This window comes from Bombus huntii, chromosome 15 (assembly GCF_024542735.1).
Source record: "Bombus huntii isolate Logan2020A chromosome 15, iyBomHunt1.1, whole genome shotgun sequence".
NCBI lineage: Eukaryota > Metazoa > Arthropoda > Insecta > Hymenoptera > Apidae > Bombus > Bombus huntii.
This window is the reverse complement of record NC_066252.1, coordinates 8,294,305-8,314,409: the sequence shown is the minus strand read 5'-3', so window position 1 is coordinate 8,314,409 and position 20,105 is coordinate 8,294,305. Positions and strand designations below refer to the sequence as shown.

At 38.0% G+C, this 20,105-nt stretch overlaps 1 protein-coding gene and 1 long non-coding RNA gene across 18 annotated transcripts in view; one reads left to right on the top strand and one right to left on the bottom strand.

The window, feature by feature from the left end:
* The window catches only part of LOC126874027 (spectrin beta chain, non-erythrocytic 5), a 57,581-nt gene that overhangs the window by 33,081 nt on the left and 4,395 nt on the right, over window positions 1-20,105 (top strand). For 7 of the 8 annotated variants that reach the window (XM_050635573.1, XM_050635577.1, XM_050635574.1 and 4 more), the window contains exons 4-16: window positions 8,481-8,706; window positions 8,793-9,070; window positions 9,161-10,781; window positions 10,863-12,162; window positions 12,235-13,278; window positions 13,359-13,644; window positions 14,245-14,463; window positions 14,568-15,010; window positions 15,256-15,309; window positions 15,437-18,228; window positions 18,321-19,099; window positions 19,173-19,541; window positions 19,652-20,071. In XM_050635573.1, coding sequence (XP_050491530.1) covers window positions 8,481-8,706; window positions 8,793-9,070; window positions 9,161-10,781; window positions 10,863-12,162; window positions 12,235-13,278; window positions 13,359-13,644; window positions 14,245-14,463; window positions 14,568-15,010; window positions 15,256-15,309; window positions 15,437-18,228; window positions 18,321-19,099; window positions 19,173-19,541; window positions 19,652-20,071 — 9,831 coding nt within the window. The remainder of the gene's footprint in view (window positions 1-8,480; window positions 8,707-8,792; window positions 9,071-9,160; window positions 10,782-10,862; window positions 12,163-12,234; window positions 13,279-13,358; window positions 13,645-14,244; window positions 14,464-14,567; window positions 15,011-15,255; window positions 15,310-15,436; window positions 18,229-18,320; window positions 19,100-19,172; window positions 19,542-19,651; window positions 20,072-20,105) is intronic. The other variant, XM_050635570.1, reaches the window with a different exon arrangement.
* LOC126874067 (uncharacterized) lies at window positions 1,990-7,978 on the bottom strand. 10 transcript variants are annotated; one of them, XR_007692638.1, is made up of 9 exons: window positions 7,734-7,974; window positions 7,576-7,646; window positions 6,994-7,525; window positions 6,509-6,930; window positions 5,017-6,129; window positions 4,814-4,940; window positions 4,004-4,758; window positions 2,428-3,352; window positions 1,990-2,352 (listed from the first exon to the last, which is right to left on the bottom strand). It is a non-coding gene; the product is annotated as an uncharacterized LOC126874067 (long non-coding RNA). The 10 variants fall into 10 exon arrangements; XR_007692635.1 differs by having other exon boundaries at window positions 6,994-7,509; XR_007692637.1 differs by having other exon boundaries at window positions 3,428-4,758; window positions 6,994-7,646; window positions 7,734-7,978.

The window sequence follows — 20,105 nt, the reverse complement described above, 5'->3', positions numbered from 1 at the left end:
TTTCGTCTGAAATCCTTTCCCACAGAAATGGATGAATTATTCTCAAAATTACATGCATAAGAACTCTCTCTCTACTATCTCTCTATAATCATGAATCCTAACTTCACATTCCAAGAGAAATCAAATAAACTTACTGAATTAGCGTCATTCAAGTGAAAATAATCATGATCGGGCAACGCTAGTGTAGAGAGTGTAGAGATCAAAGGGGCAAACATGTTTCAAATTCGCTAGTAATTTTCATCCACTAGACTTTTCCCTATCCTCTCTCTTTCCCCCCTTGTTTAAGTCGGGCCATGTAGCGGTTTTTCTACGGCATCGTTTACAACTGGCGATGCGCATTCTTGGCAGGGCTGCGGAATGTGGATCGAAGGCACGCGAACGTCAGCTCGCGAAAGGACATTCCTGATCGTGACCGTGCAGCGCACGCGGTGCAACACGAATGATTCTCGATGTTTCGTCATCGTTTAAGGAATCGTACAAGCACCACGGATGAGTCGCTTATCCGCTTTTACCGTTAAACCTGTACCACTGGACGTTCCGCGTAATTCGAGCTCCGGTTGTCGCCATTAGGCTTCCTGGACCATTTTTCCTATCTTCTTCTTTATGTCTTTTTCTACTTGTACTCTAGATATCCTAGCATCATTTTACATACTTCTTAGGTCTTCTTCGTAACTTTCGAGTGCTTTTGAGAATAGTAAGTCCTGATACGTGTATCCTCCTTTAATATTTTACATCACCTTTAAATCTTCTTTGCAACTTTTTAATGTCGCACGAGAATTTGGAATTCAACTAGTTATAGTGTTTTTAGAATGGATGTAATTATTTACATACGTCTTTTGTCATACTGTAGATTTAGAATCATAGATCGATATCGTTAAACCACGTCTTCGCTAAAACAACATTGTGAATCTTTTTGTTGTTGTTCCATGGTTCTTGAAAAAATCACAATTACTTCGACGTGGGCAAAATGTTTCTGTAAGTTGCTGCATGTTGGAAATGCTTTGGAATACGCAGCAACAAAAGAAGAGAACAGAAGAAGGTTGCTTGTCGTTTGCTTCGGTGGAGTCGAGGCCTCAAATTATCATCGCTGTTCAATATCTTCGATAACAAGTTGCTCCGAGGTTTCGTTGCATTTTATTGTGACACGAATGATTAATCTATCCAAAAGCACGCTTTTGAAGAGTGCCATTAGCAAGCCATCGTAATCAGGCCCATAATCTTACATTGTGATCTAGTAGTCACAATAGATTTCTGATCATCTTGATTAAAGTCAGATTATAATGCAACGCTTTCAAAGCATGTTGCGATCACTTCCGTCAAAGTCAACACGCGAACAAGCATACACAATGAGATTCCAATTTGTTTCTTCATAAGCAGTCAGTGATTCTTGCTGCCCCAATCTACCTACTACCCTTTTCATCGGACATGAGCTTCTTACAAAAGCGGTAATCGATTTTCATCTTGACTTGCGCGACTTATACGTAGACCACCCAGCTGTAAATTATTGAATAACGATCGTATCGCTGGTTACGGTGCATGTTTTTGCACGCTATATTGTAGCGGTCACATTTTAGCCAGTAAACGTCGGACGAAACGAGCGAGTTCACAGGCGGGTTGTAGCACGGTGTCGGTCGATGCAGGGAACGTAGGAGTTGCATTCCACGTTAAATGCATTAAGAATGCCTAGTACCATTCCATTGGCTTCGCACAGTCTGCCTGAACCCTGTTGTTTACTGTAGTATGTTTATCACACTGGTGTGATTAATTTCGTTTCTTTGCTTTGTATCGTTTCAGGAAATTGAGAGGAAAATAACATTGTTCATTAATTTCTGCATGGAAACTTCTTTTTAGTAATTGATGTTAATGTACTACGGTTAACGAAATTAAAAAAATATGAGATCAATGGAATATACATACGCGTATTACACTGTATGTTTTCAGGAAAATGAAGTGTAGATAACACAGTTTATTAATTCCAAAGATCTAGTATGGTGTATTTACTATAATTTATTCTTTTTACTATTTTCTCCATAATCCTTGTACGTAATTATAGCTTTAGCCTGTGATTCAACATCCTCTCTCATACATTCCATAACTAGTCTCACTTGCCTCTGCAAGCATAGTTACCTATATATGAATTTAATCGCACATTATCATAACGTGATCCGTATATGAATAAACTTGTCTTTTTATAAAACAACCGAGGATACAGCGTTCCTCAGACGTTCAGCTTAAAGCCCGCCTGATAACGGTGTGGGCAATTAAGCGAAATGAATGAACGGATAATCGGATGAGTATTACGAGACGCATGATGCATTTAAGGACGTCGACTTTACGTATATCCGAGGCAACCTGTCTAACAAGAAAATGATGCGTAAAGTTGCTGCGAAGCAATGCTGATGAAATTAATCGATCAATGCTCGTTACCTGGCCAACGGAACTAGTTCACCGTGTAAGATAGTTTATGGGAGATGTTAAATGCACACGATATCGATCTTGAGCATGAATTTATTGACTTGGGTTAAACGCACTCCGTGGAGGCGTTTATGTCCTTTTAAATGACGTTGTGTTAGCTGTATACGCCGATGAAAAAATTTCAGTGCGAATAGAATTGTAATAAATGTTCTCCTATTTGCAAGTTGAATATTTCTAATTATGATATACTATAATATGTATTATGCGTATATAATCTTTTTTAATAATATGGCTGACATAATCTCGTGAATCTTTATTGGCTCGGTAAGTGTTCCGCAGTCCGTGAAACAACACCCGTTGTCACACAACGAAGTCGTGAAGCTTCTGACATGCCGCGCACCAAGAAGAGAAAGACATTGCTCGAAGGGGGGATCATATCGTCTCGCTATATTGTGGCAGCGATACTAAACATGATTCTAAACATGCTCGCATTGAAGAAGATCGCTGTTTTGTTGCGAATATTCGTGTACTGTCTCTGATTCATATTCTTAATGTTCTATGCGTGCTCCCTTTTGTCGTAGGTTAACGTTTCATACATCTAAATCTTCCTCGAGAACACCGCATCGAAATTTTTCAAATCGTCCTTGAAATTAGCCCTGAACATACAGGCACTTACCGGGAACTCTATTTTATGCTGTGTATAGATTAATAAATGCATCTGTTCGGATTAAATTAAATAATTCTATAGACTATTGAAGTTGGTAATGTGTATGTTCTTCGTCATTTGGTTACAAGATGGCACCAAAAATTCTTAGCTTCAGTGTGATACAAATTGCTTGTGTTATCTCAGAATATGTAGCTACTTGGTGAGGCAGGTATGTAGTACATTCTCCTTAATGACTGGTAACTCTATTTTCTTCTTATACAGAAAGCTGACCTAAAACATAGATATTGTACAATATACAGTATGTCTAAATTAGACATCACAGTTTCATCTTATTACAAAACATACTTTTCTTACGATTCCCTAAATATATTTCACGTTTATGCTGCATAAGACGAACGCGACACGATCGAGTCCTTTGTTAAAAAATTGTTTTCATCGAACGCGTCCTTTCGATCTTTCTCGATTCGATCGAACTCGGCAAAGAATAAAAGAATCAGGCAAAAAGGAACAAGGAGAAGAAGAAGAACGCGAAGGAGAAGAAGAATGAAAACAGAAAGAAGGCAAGAAAAAAAAAACAAGAACATTAGCCGTTTCACTGGTCGACAGAGTGGTGCTCGAGCCTCGAGCTGACGTGCCATGGCGTACAACAAAAAGCAATCGGCCGATAGGACGAGTACCGGTTATTTAACGCCGTCGTCTTTATGCCTGCTTATTGGCCGGCTGTCTCGTTGCACGAGTTTTAACTGTGCAACCCCACCTTTTCGCTGGATGTAACAGTACCGTATAAGACCGTATTCTCAGTCTTACTATGCAGTCCGAGGCTCATTCATTATTCATACACCATACGCTGATACTCTGGACGCTTATAACGTGATCGTATGCAATTTGGCTGGTTGGAAATTCGACAGTCAATGTGTGTACCTGGGTTAACGGACGTGTCGATGAAATTGTAGCGAAATACAGGCACGAAGATAATAGTCGTCGAAAAATCATGCTGTGCGTTTGGATGTTGGCTCCTTCAATTTGTTGTCGTGTTCGCCTAGTTATTAGGCACGAATTGCGGCTAGTGATGGGACTTGGAAACACTTCGAATCGCTTCGAATTTGTATTGTGTATGAGGCGACAAATTCGGATCGCTTCGAACATGATTCGAAGTTTAAAGTTCTTTTGTAAATCTTGATAAGTTTGAGTCTTTAAAGTCTCGAAAGTCTTGATCGTTTTGAAACTGTTAGATTCAGTTTTTCAGGCTGCAACAAGTGTTTATAAAACGCCTGGAAAGATCAAATTATCATACATACATTTATTTCACAAGATGATCGGGACTTCTAATACGATCGAGGCTTTTAAAATGATCACAATTTTCAACACTTCCTAGACGATTCAGGTTTCCATGATGATCAAGACTTCTAAGACTGCCAAGATTTTAAAGATTCAAGACCTTCTACACGATCAAGAATTTCAAGCCTCGAATCATGTTTGAAGTGATTTGAATATACAGACGCGATACGATTTGAAGTGTTTCAGATCCCATCGCTAGCTGCGGCACGCTCGAGGAGTGGTTGAAATGCGTTAAGTGAAATGATCTGTATCGCCAGCAAGGGTAACTGTATCCTAACGTCGTGACGTGAAACGGTGGCTGGAGTTGGCCATGTTTAACGTAGAAAAATGTAAAAAGCCTGAAAGCAGAGCGTTATTTGAAAATGAATTATTAATAACTTCTAAGTTAGTTACTTTTAAAAGAGTGAATCGCAGCTATCTTGATTTCTTGAGAACTCAAACCTTTAGATTTAGCCTTCCTCTTCTTCAGTTTGCCACAAATCTGTGATAAATAAGTATCATGCAAGTTTTGATCGTAGATCTAAAAGAAAATAAACAAGATTACAAAATTGTTGTGTTGTTGTTACGTTGTGCGCTTCACGTGACGAGATCGTTACCATGACTGATAATGGTACATCATCTACAATAGTTACTCTTCTATCAAACTGATCTATCCTGTAGAACATTCGCACCAGTTTGTAGCGACGACGTTCTCATAATATATTAGATGGCAAAATTGATAGAAGGTACAACGAAGTGGTTAACGTATACTGTGTATACCGGTAGGTATTATGCAAATATTCTTGAATCTGTTATTATCGAGTGATCGCGTCGATCGTTACATATACGAAGCGAGCGTCACGACTACAAATTACGCGACAGGAAGCAGCGTATTTGCTCTGCCGTGTAATGCGCATCGTTCAAACATTTGTTTACTCATCGTAAGCTAATCGTTTCACCGGTGAACGCGCGATGATTGATTCTAACGTGTGGTTAACATCGATCTACGAGGCGCTTCGAGGTGGAAGCTTGTCTGCCACATTGTTAATTAAATGGAACGTAATGGTTCGGTGCTCGCGCTTAGAGAAATAGATTACTTCCGTATGTAAATGAGAGTGGTCATGAAGGTAAATCGTCTTCTGGTACCATTTAGCTCTTTTACTTAATCTCTCCTTTAAAGACCTTCGCATTAGCAAAGACAGTCGTGATATTTTATCCTTTATATCGAAATTCTCATTTGGTAACTTCCTCTGAAATGAAATGGAATGGGAAATATGGAAATAATCATAGTAAGTATTAATAAGAAAAATACCAAAGAGTATTGTTGGAGTAGTATACTGTAAACAGTATAAAGTATAAGTACTAAAAAGTATTGCTAGCTTGTTGAGACAATCTGCAATGATATCATCAGCATGCCATCAACAGCGACATTCATTTCTATATTTATATAAACGGTAATTCACTACGACGAATTATCAAAACCATAAATTTAATCACTCAAAGTCTGTACCTTTGTCCTAGTTCCTCCCACTTACGGTATTTTTCACACCATTGTCCCAACTATTTTTCAACCATATACAGGATAGTCACTCTGCTTCAGGTATTGTATTCATGGTACAAATGAAGTCATCGATTTTCTCAGAAACAAAACCAGCGTAATTGTGTTATTCTTGATTTTCCTCTTATTTTAAGTCATAGAATCTCTCTGCCCATGAATTATGGATCACCCTCTATATATTTGCGAAAACAGTAGAATATGATTATTTTTGTCCGAAACTCTCAAGGTACGAAGATGCGACTTTATCGCATTTTATTGAAAAAAGTTTTCAAACGATTATAACATGTTGTACTCGTTCTCTACAATCCGGAATTCAATAGCACAGTAGCGAATTTTCCAATATTTAATAAAATATTTAATAACTGCTTATGCAGTTATGGAACGTAGGTAAATTACCGACCGATCTATAAGTGAACGACCCAATTCACCGACAAGTACGATTTAGTGCACGTTTGTACAATTTGATTTTATCGCTAACTGTTATATCGTAGTGGAACCAGGTTGCATCTTCAGGATGCACTCTATTTTTATACCGACCCGTCTTTACCTACCATCGATGCCTTTTCTCCTGTCCACGTAAATTCTTAATGTCCCACATGTTTTGGATTCCATAAGTCGACCAGAAAGAAACGATTTTCATTTCCCAACGGCCTTGATAGACCCGGTACAAGTGATCGGACGGCATTCCAGCAATCGCGAGAACGTCGCGCTTCGGGCGCACACCGCGATTAAGTATAATAACGTAGTCGAGCTGTTTGTTGGCCCACGAGCGTTTCTTCGGGATCGTCGTTCATAACGTTCCGTCGAACGTATCGGAGGAATCAATGAAGTCATAAGTCGATGTTGAAACACCGATACAACTTCATTCTACAAGATCAACCTGGTAGCACAATATATTTGTTATGCACTTGTATGATTACAATTCAAATAAACGAACGTTGTATACGGTGCACTATCTACGTGATTATTAAACCTATAAAATAAATTAGAAATTATATTATAAAATAAATTATACCATTTTATAATGGCTACCTACCTATTTTATAATAACGATTAGTAAACCGTGGATGTTTGCGCAAACCCATATTGTTATGAATGCGACTAAGATCCTATATATGTTTATAATTGGACTGCGAATGCTTGTGCAAATTTATATTTTTATCAGCACAAGTAGGAAAATGGAACCTATGTAGAAATTCGTTTCACATGCTCAATATTATAACAAGTGCTATGTTTTTAATATTTCATATATTTCTTTATATTATATGCATTCTTTGCATAAACATCCAGAGTCTAATTATAACGAGCACAATTCTTTGGATATTTCATATGTTGTTGCTTATTAGGCGCATTCTATAGATCTTTGTACTTTCCTACAAATCCATAGCCTCCTTTAAGTAAATAATAGGTGTCAAATATAATTGTATCTATAACCTGATACAACGAGATCGATTTTCGATGTTAGATAGCTAGACAAGTTTGTCTAGGTTAGGTTATTAGTATCCATGACACTTTTGTCGATATTATCGATGTGCTCTGCACTCCAATAAGCCTGCGGATACTTCAATCTGTAAAAATAACGCCACGTAGATTAAACATTCTTCCATATTTATCTTACCAGGAAAGTGGCGCATATGTCACTCGATTTCCTCGTTAGCTTTCAGGAGAAATATTCTTCAACTGTCAAAGCTAAAAGTGACAGTGATTATTCAATCTAACGTCTATTCATGTCTACTTTCGAACGTTTATGACAACCAGAAGTGGATGACCCAGTACCTTGTATATCTAACTCCTTTATTTTCAATAAGTGCATTATCACAATGTGCTGTACCCAAGGCCGTCCAGCAGTTGTTACTTTTCACATGACGCAATGCGAATGCATGCCCGTTTTATCATAGCAAGATGCTCGTGCACAGGCGTCTATTAAGACCCACTGTTTACGCAATACGCACGATGCCAATAGCCAGCGTGCATTCCGCTCTTTTACTTACTCGTGTACGCGCGCGCAAGAGTACACATAGTTTATGCACACGTGCACATTGGAATGCGAATTATCATTGTGCTAGCAGTCTACCGATCCCTCCTCATAAATTCTCTATGAGTATATTATACGTTTGCATTCACCTGAACAGAGAATTGGAAGCTTTAATAAAATTTAGAAAAGGGGAAGCCTAAATAAAATTATAGAAAGGATTGTGGGAATGATTATTAGATTATGCATATTTAACTCTTGCATTAGATTTAATTTTGATGGACTACTTAATGGAAGCAGATGAAGTAATTTCTGGAAAAGCCTCTGGGCACTTTAATCTCCTAATCTTTGGAGATTTTAATACAAAATAGTTGGGATTTTTTTTATTGTATGAGCTTTTTGTCAAATGAAGGAATGAAATCAAAATGAAGATTTGTCTCATTTGCGTCGGATATTTTAGATATTTTTACATATTATACATTCTGTATGTTCTTGTGTCTTTAAATTTATCATAAAACCCATAGTCTACCTTAACTTCTTGTGGTTTATAGGTTCGTCTGGAGAGTATAGGAGCAGAAGATATAGTGGATGGAAATCCAAGGTTGATACTGGGTTTAATCTGGACTATTATCTTGAGATTCCAAATTCAAGAAATTGAGATTGACGTAGACGAAGAAAATGACAGTAGTGAAAAGAAATCGGCCAAAGATGCTCTACTACTCTGGTGTCAGAGGAAGACTAATGGATATCCTGGTGTTAATATTCAAGATTTCACTGGTAAATGCAGCAGCTTCAATTATTTTGCATTTTGTATTAATTACGAAATTAACTTACAATTTGTACATATGTATGGTTGATTATAGGTTCATGGAGAAGCGGTCTTGGTTTCAATGCGCTTATCCATGCTCACAGACCAGACCTAGTTAATTGGTCAGAATTACAGCAAAATAAAAATATCGACAATCTTAATTATGCTTTCGATGTGGCCAACTCGGAACTTGGAATTCCGCGATTGTTGGACGCGGAGGATGTTGACACTGCTCGGCCTGATGAAAAATCCATCATCACGTACGTTGCTTCTTACTATCACACCTTCGCCAGGATGAAAAACGAGATCAAGAGCGGCAAAAGAATTGCGAATGTAAGTGAATTTTTATATTATACATCTGCTTTTTAAAGTTCATTGATTTAATTATTAAATAATCTTAAAAATCAATATTATTCTCCTTAGATTGTGGGACAAATGATGGACGCTGACAAAATGAAGATTCACTATGAAAAGCTTACAACAGACTTGTTGGAATGGATCAAGATGAAGATAGAAGTATTAGAAAACAGAAACTTCCCTAATTCCTTGGAAGGCATTCAGAAAGAATTGTTAGCTTTCAAGCAATACAGAACAGTAGAGAAACCACCAAAGTACAAGGAACGATCTGAAATAGAAGTTCTGTATTTTCACATTAATACCCAATTGAAATCCTTGAACCAGCCTGCTTTTACGCCTCAAGAAGGTCAGTTAATACACGATATTGAAAGAAATTGGGTGGAATTAGAGCGAGCTGAGCATCGCCGAGAAGTTGCCCTCAGGATTGAACTCCTTAGACAAGAAAGACTAGAGCAATTAAATTACAAATTTGAAAGGAAAAGCGTTCTAAGAGAAGGTTACTTGAAAGAAATGATTCAAGTTTTGACCGATCCACGATATGGTAGCAATTTGGCTCAAGTAGACGCCACAGTGAAGAAACACGAAGCTATTAGTGCAGATATTTTAGCTCGCGAAGAACGCTTTCATGATTTGACTAATATGTCAGAGGAACTAGTGAGAGAAAATTACCATGGGTTAGAAAGAGTGCAAGTCAGGGAACAAGAAGTCCTCCAGAGATGGAAGGAGCTTCTAGCACTCCTAGATCATCACAAATCTAATCTAGTTGCCCTGAGTTCTCTCATGAGTCTCATGCGAGAGATTGATACAACTTTGGCCTCCATACAAGAACTGCAATTGAACTTTCAAAGTACAGATGTTGGTCCACATCTTTTAGGAGTCGAAAATTTGTTACAGAAGCATAGCTTGCAAGAGTTGCAAGTAACTGCTCTTGGAGAGACTCAGAGAAGACTTGGTAGGCAAGCAGCTCAGCATTTGGCACAACCTCAGAGCAAAGAGGTGCCTTTGTTACAACAAAAGTTAGAAATGTTGAACCGAGCTTATGATGATCTAGTAGAATACAGTAAGGAACGCAAGGCTCGTTTGGAAGACGCCAGGAATTTCTTCCACTTCCTCCAAGATCATGAGGATGAGGAATCCTGGTTGATTGAAAAGCAACGTATTTGCAAAGCTGGAATATCAGCCAAGGATTTGCGTGCTGTAATTTCGTTGCAACAGAAGCATAAAGCCCTTCAGGATGAAATGAAAGTACGAAGACCTAAATCTGAACAATTATGCGATGCTGGTAGAAAACTGATAGCTGACAGTCATCCTTCAGCTTTGGAAATTCAAAATCGCATTGATTCGTTGCAAGAGCATTGGAAGGTCTTAGAAGAGTTAGCTGCTCTGAGGAAGAAACAGTTAGATGATGCAGCGGAAGCTTTTCAATTTTACGCGGATGCAAATGAGGCGGATTCCTGGATGAATGAGAAGATGGCCCTTGTGGCCTCCGAAGACTATGGCGTTGACGAACCTAGCGCTCAAGCGCTTCTACAAAGACACAAGGACTTGGAAGGAGAACTGAATGCATACAAAGGTGATGTACAATCACTAAACATGCAGGCTGAGAAGCTTGTCAAGTCTGGAATTTCTACTCTTGAATTATCCGCTGACCCAGAACCCGTTGCAGAACTGGAACAAGAAGAATGGAGTAAGTTTTGGTTTTTAATAAAAATTCCTTTAATACTTCTTCCATGAAATAGATTTCAAAAATGTTTCTTTCTTTTTTTAGGTAAAGAAATTAGACTAGTTCCTCAAGATGAATGGGTGGATGAAGTTGTAGAAAGACTAGAACCTAGAACGGTTTTTGAAGATAGATTGGTACCCCAAGTAAAGAGTTTGTATCCATTCAGTGGCCAAGGTATGCAAATGATAAAGGGTGAAGTAATGTTTTTATTAAATAAAACAAATCCTGACTGGTGGAGCGTACGAAAAGCAGATGGCACCGATGGATTCGTACCAGCGAATTATGTTCGTGAACTGGAACCTAAAGTGATACAAGTTCAGGTTAGAAGACCAGAGAAAGTTAGAGTTACACAGAGAGTGAAAAAAACGAAAATGGTTAAGCAATTAGTTCCAGTCAGAAGAGTGAAGTCCATAAAGTCAACGGTGAAACCAATTAAAAGGAAAACGGCATCTGATGGAGATAGCGTGGAGAAACGACTGAAGAAGATCAATGATACCTATAGCGAACTTCAAGAATTGGCATTGAAACGACATGCTTTGTTAGAGGATGCTATAAGACTTTATGGTTTCTATCGCGAATGTGATGACTTTGAGAAATGGATCAAGGATAAAGAAAAGATGTTGAGAGCTGATGACACACGAGATAATGTTGAAACTGCCAGAAGAAAGTACGAAAAGTTCCTAACAGATCTTTCAGCATCAGGCAAACGAGTAGAAGCTATAGATGCTGCAGTCGATGAGTTCGTTAGACAAGGACATAGTCAGTTGGATAAGGTCAAGGCTAGGCAGAGGCATATCCATCAACTTTGGGACCATTTGAACAGGTTAAAGGCACAGAAAGAAAAGAGCCTAGAAGGAGCTTCCAGTGTGGAATTATTTAACAGAACTTGTGACGAAGCTCATGATTGGATGTTAGAAAAAATTACTCAGTTGGACACTGCAGAACTTGGACCAGACTTAAAGACAGTACAGGCTCTGCAAAGAAGACATCAACACTTGGAGAGGGAGTTGGCACCAGTCGAGGAAAAAGTACGAAAAGTGAACTTATTAGCAAATAGCGTGAAGAGCTCCTATCCACACGAATTGAACAATGTGAATGCCAGACAAAATGAAATCAAAGAACTTTGGAATCAAGTTCAAACAAAGGCTAAGGAACGCAGATCCAGATTGGAAGATGCAGTAGGTCAACAGATTTTCATGAACAGCTCAAAGAATTTAATTAATTGGGCTGCCGATATGCAAGAGACAATGAAGGTTGAGGAACCTGTTAGGGATGTTGCTACAGCTGAGCAACTTAGGAAACATCACATGGAACTTGGAGAAGACATACGAACCCGAGAGGACGAGTAAGTATTTAAATATTTCGTATTTCTTTAATTAATTGAAACAATGATATAAATAATTTTTTATTTGTTCAGATTTCGGGAGGTTGAAGAACTTGGAAACCAATTACTACATCGTAATCCAGCCCTGTTGGATGTCAGCGAACGCTTAGATAAATTGCATGGCTTATATCAGGCTGTAACATCAGATTGGATGGCAAAAGAAGCCTGGTTGCAACAGTGCTTAGAGCTACAGCAGTTTAATCGCGAGGCTGATCAGATCGAAGCTACTACTAGTTCTCATGAAGCGTTCTTAGAATTTACTGACTTAGGGGAATCCCTCGATGACGTTGAAGCCTTATTGAAGCAGCATGAAAAGTTTGAAAACACTCTCCACGCTCAGGATGATAGATTGAAAGCGTTTAGTGATACTGCGGACAAATTGATCGCTCAAAATCATTATGAGAAAGACTATATTAATGACAGAAGAAATCAAGTCTTAGCTCGAAGAAATCAAGTCAAGGATGCTGCTCAGCGTCGTCATGCAGCCTTAAAAGCCTCAGAGCACTATCAACAATTTTCTGCAGAAGTAGATGACCTACGAGACTGGTTGGGTGATAAAATGAAGACGGCATCTGATGAAAGTTATAGAGATTTAAATAATCTTGAACGAAAGCTTCAAAAGCACGAAGCGTTTGAAAGAGAATTAAGAGCTAATGAGGGACAATTAAGAGCGGTGAACAAAGCTGGGAAAGCTTTGATATCTGAGGAGAACTATAGATCAGATGATGTAGGAAAAACACTGAAAGAATTAAATGATCAATGGGAACAATTGGTGGCCTTATCTTTGGAAAAAGGTCGCAGGTTGAGGCAAGCTGCTTCTCAACATGGTTACAATAGAACGATGGAAGATGCCAGGTTGAAACTGGAAGAAATAGAGAATTCTTTGCAAAGTAAACAAGTGGGAATGGATCTTAGGAGCTGTAAGGAGCTGTTGAAGAAACATCAGACACTTGAGAGTGATATGTGCCAGTGGGAACAGAAAGTGGATGACCTAGTTGCCATGGGCGAAGAGATGGCTCATGAAGGTCACTTTGATGCTGCGAATATATTGAAAACCAGTCAAGCCACGCAAAGAAAGTGCGTAAATACTCTGTATAACATAAAAGTAATGATAAAAATGATTAAATACTTAAAATTTAATTTTTATTGTTTGATAGGTTTCATAGTTTGAAAGAACCAGCCAAGAGAAGACGAGACGCGTTAGAAGAAAGCTTACGATTCCACAAGTTTGGCTTTGAACTGGATGCTGAATTACAATGGATAAAAGATCATCTTCCTCAGGCATCCTCGACGACATTGGGACAAAATTTGCATCAAGCTCAGACATTGCATAAGAAACACAAGAAACTAGAAGCAGAAATTGCTGGCCATCAACCAATGATAGACAAAACTGCCGCTTCTGGACAGGCTTTGATCGATCAGGCACATCCAGAGAAAAAGAAGGTAATAATATATATAGTAAAAATATTGTTTGAAAGGTTTCTAGGGAAAACCAGATGCGTATATTTTCCCTGTTATTGTTCTTTGATAGATACTTGATAAATTTGAAATAAAAGTTTATAATTTTTGTACAGTTGGGACTGTTACAAGAATATTGGGTCTGCAGAGGTAAGGTCGGCACAGATGCATGAATATCATTGTTTTGTTTGAAAAGTAACAATATCATTTGATAAATAGCTGTAAAAATAAAAAAAATTAATCTAATTAATCAGGATTTTTTAAAAAAATTTTCCGGTGAAAAAAGTTAAAAATTTTAGATATATATCATAAATAAGAAACAGGGAAGTTTTTATTGCATGCATGTGCTTGTCTTACGTGATTTATTTTAACGTTGAAATATATTTTGTTACACAATATATTATTTTTTATTACATTGTGCTTTAAGCTATTTTATATTTTTAAATATTAACAAAATTTTGTTTTATTTAGTTTTATATGTTGATAAAAAAATTATGTGTAAAATATGTTTCCTGATCTATACTTTTATGTTATTGCTTATACAATCATGTTAAAATTATACTAACATATTTAATTCCTTTATAGATACGAGAATTATGCGATGTGCTTGATGAAGCATGGAAAGACCTGCAAGAGAAGGCCGGAGAACGAAGCAAAGCTCTAGATTTATCTTTAAAAGCACAGGAATTCTTCTTCGAAGCAGGGGAAGTTGAAAGTTGGTTGAATGAAAAGAACGATGTTCTCAGTTCAACTGATTATGGCAGAGATCGTGATGCTGCTACAAAATTATTAACAAAACACAAGGTTGACCTCCACGTCTTTAATTTATAAAAAAATAATATTTATAAAATATAATTTATTAATATAAGAAAATTCTATATTTTATACAATGTTATATAATTTTTCAGGCGGTTGAACTAGAGTTAGACACTTACAATGGCATTGTAACAGAGATGGGACACACTGCAGCTACTATGATCAATGCGAAACATCCTGACAGCAAAGCAATAGCAAATAAGCAACAAGCAATCGTCCAACAAATGCGAGCATTACAGAGATTGGCTACAGTAAGACAACAACGCTTGATGGAGAGCATGTATCGACATGAATATTTCTTAGAAAGCAGAGAATTAGAACAGTGGATCAAGGAACAGGAACAGGCAGCAGCTTCTGAAGACTATGGTCAAGACTATGAACATTTACTAATACTGCAAGCCAAATTCAACGACTTTAAACATAGGATAGAGGCTGGTTCTGAAAGATTTAACCAATGTGAAGAATTAGCCAGAAAGTTAATCGCTAATGAGAGTCCTTATATTCAAGATATCGAGAAACGACAAGAACAATTAGGGTAAGATTTGACCTCGTAATTTCAATGATGTATATAATATGGACTTAGAATTTTGGTGTAAGTTACATGGAATCTTTTATTTCACCAAATGCATGTTTACTCTTTCGAAATTAATAATGCACTATTTCTGGTAATGTATAGTTAATATAGTTTTTAATATGATTGCAAAAGGGTAATATAGAATAAAGGATATGATTATATCGGTGTTGGGTTACTAACTGTTTTTGTACATATATTTAATGCAGACAAGACGATGATGACCCTGTAACGCAAGTGCAGAGGCAGCATGCTCTTATGATGTAAGTTGGTGGATTTTGTAGCATAAAGTGTAAATATTATAGCATGTTTTGTAGTCTTTATGAAAGAAGATTAAACAGCAAAAATCACCTGAATGATAACATTAGAATATTCTCCGTAACTTATTAGGGAATCTTGGCAACATCTTCTTGGTCTCATTCGAAACCGTGAACAGAGGTTACAAGCAGCTGGAGAAATTCACAGATTCCATCGGGATGTAGCTGAAGCATTATCTCGTATACAGGAGAAAGAAGCAGCTTTACCAGAAGACCTAGGACGCGATTTAAATTCTGTGCTTGCGTTAATTAGACGCCATGAAGGTTTCGAAAACGATCTAGTCGCCTTGGAAGCACAACTCCAAGTTCTGGTTGAAGATGCATCCAGATTGCAAGCACATTATCCAGGAAATAATGCAGTACATATTGATCAACAGCAACAGATTGTTCTTGCTCAGTGGGAAGAGTTGAAAGATAGATCCGCTCACAGAAGAGATCAGTTGCAAGCAAGTTGTGACCTGCAACGATTTTTGACTCAAGTTAGAGATTTGATGAACTGGGCAGCTGGACTTCGTGCTGCAATGTCAACTGAAGATAAAGTTAGGGATGCGGCGAGTGCACAGATCTTAAAGGCAGAACATGAAGCTTTGAAAGGAGAAATCGAAGCAAGAGAAGATAGCTTTAGCTCAGTTCTTGATTTGGGTGAGGCTATGGTTCAAACTGGTCATTATGCTGCCTTAGAGGTCGAGGAAAAATGCAATCAGTTGTTAGATGAGAGGCAAAAGTTACATACTGCCTGGCAACAGAAAAAGGTACATTTGGACCAATTGATAGACTTACACTTCTTCTTACGAGACGCTAAACAACTAGACAACTTGTCAACTACCCAAGAAGCTGCATTAAGTGGTGATAATTTTGGTGATTCCGTTGAAGAAGTAGATGCTCAAGTAAAGAAACAGAACGAATTTGAAAAGCTATTAGTTACACAAGAAGAAAAACTAACTGCTCTGCAAGAGCACGGAGACAAACTTCTAGCTCAGAATCACTTTGACTCACCTACAATTGCCAAACGATTAAGTGAAGTTGTACAGAGACGTGCAAAAATTCGAAATCTTTGTGAGACGCGACGGAGGAAGTTAGAAGCTGGTTTGTTACACGCTCAGTTTGTTAGAGACGTTGCAGAAGCTGAATCCTGGATCGGCGAAAAGCAGAAGAAACTGGAAGCCGAGGCATCGAAAGGCGAAGTGTCCAGTTTGGAGGACAAAATTAAGAAATTGAAGAAACACCAAGCGTTCCAAGCTGAATTGGCGGCGAATCAGAGCAGAATCGAAGAGATCAAGGCTAAAGGAGAGAGACTGCTTCAACAGAAGCATCCAGCAAGTGCTGAAATTCGACAACAACTGGAACATCTTAATGCTTCTTGGAGAAAACTGTTATTCGAGTCTGGAAACCGTGGTAGAGGTTTGGAAGAAGCTCAGGATATTCTGGAATTCAACAACCAAGTGGAAAAAATTGAGGCTTGGATAAGAGACAAAGAGATGATGGTCCAGGCTGGAGACACCGGAAAGGATTACGAACATTGTTTAAGTCTGCAGAGGAAACTTGATGATGTAGACAGTGACATGAGAGTAGACGACTCTAGAATAAAGGCTATCAATGCTCTGGCTGATAAGTTGATCAAACAGGGCAGGGACAATGAATCGAAAGCTATTCAACAACGTCGTGATAACTTCAACAGCAAATGGAAAGGCTTACAAGGAGCACTGAGTGCTTACAGGGAAATGCTAGCTGGAGCTTTGGAGATTCATTTGTTTAACAGAGACATAGATGATACTAGTCAAAGAGTCATTGAAAAAGCAGTCGCTATGAACACCACTGATGTCGGTAAGGATTTACCTGCTGTTGAACAACTGCAGAGAAAGCAAGAAGCAATGGAGCGAGATATGACTGCCATAGAAGGAAAATTAAAAGAACACAAAGCAGAGGCCAGAGATTTGTCATCAAAGTACCCAGACAAGGCTCCACAGATAATGGGAATACTATCAGAATTACAGTCCAATTGGGATGATTTGCAACGATTTACTCAACATCGTCGTGAAGCCTTAAATCAAGCTTATACTCTGCACAAATTCCAGGCCGATTTACTCGAGTTAGAACTTTGGGTAGCTGATACAATTAAACGTATGGATGAGTCTGAGCCACCAACAACAATATCTGAAGCTGAAGCTTTATTAGAACTTCATCAAGAGAGGAAAGCAGAGATTGATGGCAGACAAGATACGTTTAAAGCTTTGAAAGAACATGGACAAAAGCTTCTAGCTATTAATGAAGATATCAAAGATAACTTGGAACATTTGGAAGAGCTCCGACAAGGATTGGTCAATGCGTGGGAAACTAGGAGGCAAAAATTAACACAGGCACATCAATTGCAATTGTTCAAGGAACAGGCTGATCAAGCAGACAGTTGGCTAGCGACGAAAGAAGCGTTCCTGAACAATGACGATCTTGGTGAATCTTTATCTGGTGTAGAAACACTGTTACGTAAACATGAGGAGTTCGAGAAAATGCTTGTCTCTCAATTGGGTCGTATTGACGAATTGGAGAAATTTGCGAATGAGATTTTGTCCGAGGAACATGCAGATGCTAACGTTATTAAGCATCGATTAGCATCTGTCTGTGCTAGAAGAGATAAATTGCAAAATAGTGCAAGGGCAAGAAGGAAGAAATTATTGGAGAGCCATCACTTGCATCAGTTCCTTAGAAATATTTATGAAGTTGAGGGTTGGCTTCATCAGAAACAACAGGTGGCTAGTGATGAAAACTACAGAGACTCATCCAATTTGCAAAGCAAGATACAAAAGCATGCTGCTTTTGAAAGTGAACTCATGGCAAATAAAGGAAGAGTAGCTGCAGTGGTCAATGAAGGTAAATTGAATTTATTTTTTAGGTCACACTGTATTTTTAAAATTGCAGCTACAACTATCTTGTTTAATAATTTTTACTAATTTTTCTATCAGGTGAATCACTAATTGAGGAGAAGCATTACGCATCGAAGAGCATTCAAGAACGTTTAGACGAGTTAGAAGCAGAATGGCGTTTACTCCAAGAAACCAGTGAACTAAAGAAGAACAGATTAAACGATGCTTACCAAGCTTTGCTCTTCAGGCGAAGTTTGGACGAATTTGAAGCATGGATGGATGAAGTGGAAACTCAATTGCAGTCAGAAGACCATGGGAAAGACTTATCCAGTGTAGCCAACTTATTAAAGAGACATACGAATTTGGAAAATGATGTTCTGGGTCACAATGAAGCTTGTGAATCAATTAAAGAGACAGCAACGAGTTTTCAGAAGTCAAATCATTTCATGTGTGACGAGATACAAGAAAGGGCGATGGTTATAATAAATAGATACCATAGTTTGCAAGAACCAATACAGATAAGAAGGGACAATTTGGAAGATGCTAAATTACTACATCAATTTTCAAGGGATGTTGAAGATGAGATGCATTGGTTGTCTGAAAAAGAACCTCTGGCTGCAAGCAGTGATCTAGGAAGTTCTCTAACCACCGTGCAGCGGTTACAGAAGAAACATCATGCTCTAGAGGCGGAATTAATTTCCAGAGAACCTGTAGTTGCATCTTTGGTAAGCAGAGCTACGATTATGGTGAGAAGTGGCCATTTTGCTTCAGAAAAGATTGAAAAATTGTCACAAGAATTGCAAGATAAATTATCGCATCTCAAAGATTTAGCTAGCGTTAGAAAACTGCGTCTACTTGATGCTGTTGAGTCACAGATGGTAAGAATTATTTGAATAACTTGAATTAATTAAATTTACTATACAGAAGTTTATAGTGTTTTTGTCCTTTTAGTTCTATGCTGAAGCAGCAGAAGCAGAGCAATGGATAAAAGAGAAACATCCACAACTAACTGCCACAGACTATGGAAAAGACGAAGATTCTGTTCAGTCTCTGTTGAAGAAACTGGAAGAGATAGAACGAGACTTAATTGGCTTTGAAAACACTATTGGGAACTTAAAGAAACTTTCACACGGATTGATAGATAGACATCATTTTGATAGCAAGAACATTACACAAAAACAATCAGAGATCGAACAGAAGTTCAAAGAATTGCAGAAATTGAAAGAGTATCGATCTCAGAGATTGCGTGAGAGCGAGAAGTTCTTTAAGTTCATCAGGCAAGCAGATGAAGTAATTGAATGGATTGGAGATCAGACAACTGTAAGTTTCTTATCGAAAAACCTGCACATATTATGCATCTAGGATAGTCTAACTTAAGCTAGGATTAATTCTATTGATATTAAAGTAAATAAAATTAATTTATTCTATAGGTTGCAGCCTCAGAAGATTACGGTTGTGACGTAGAACACGTTGAGCTTCTTATTCAGATATTTGATAACTTTTTAGCCGGTTTAACAACGAGCGAAGGTCGAGTATCAGCAGTACTGGATGAAGGACAAAAATTAATACAGGAAAATAATCCAGAGAAATCTAAAATATTGATGAAAATAGACGAGACTAAACAACAATGGGAAGATCTGAAGGAATTAGCGCATGCACGACAAGATGCACTAGCTGGAGCAAAACAGGTGCACATGTTCGACAGAACTGCGGATGAAACTATTTCGTGGATTCAAGAAAAAGAGACTACTCTCAGTTCCGATGGTTATGGTCATGATTTAGAAACAATTCAAGCTTTGGTAAGGAAACATCAAGGATTCGAAACGGATTTGGGTGCTGTTAAAGAACAGGTATATTATAAATATATGTTCTTTATGAGATAAA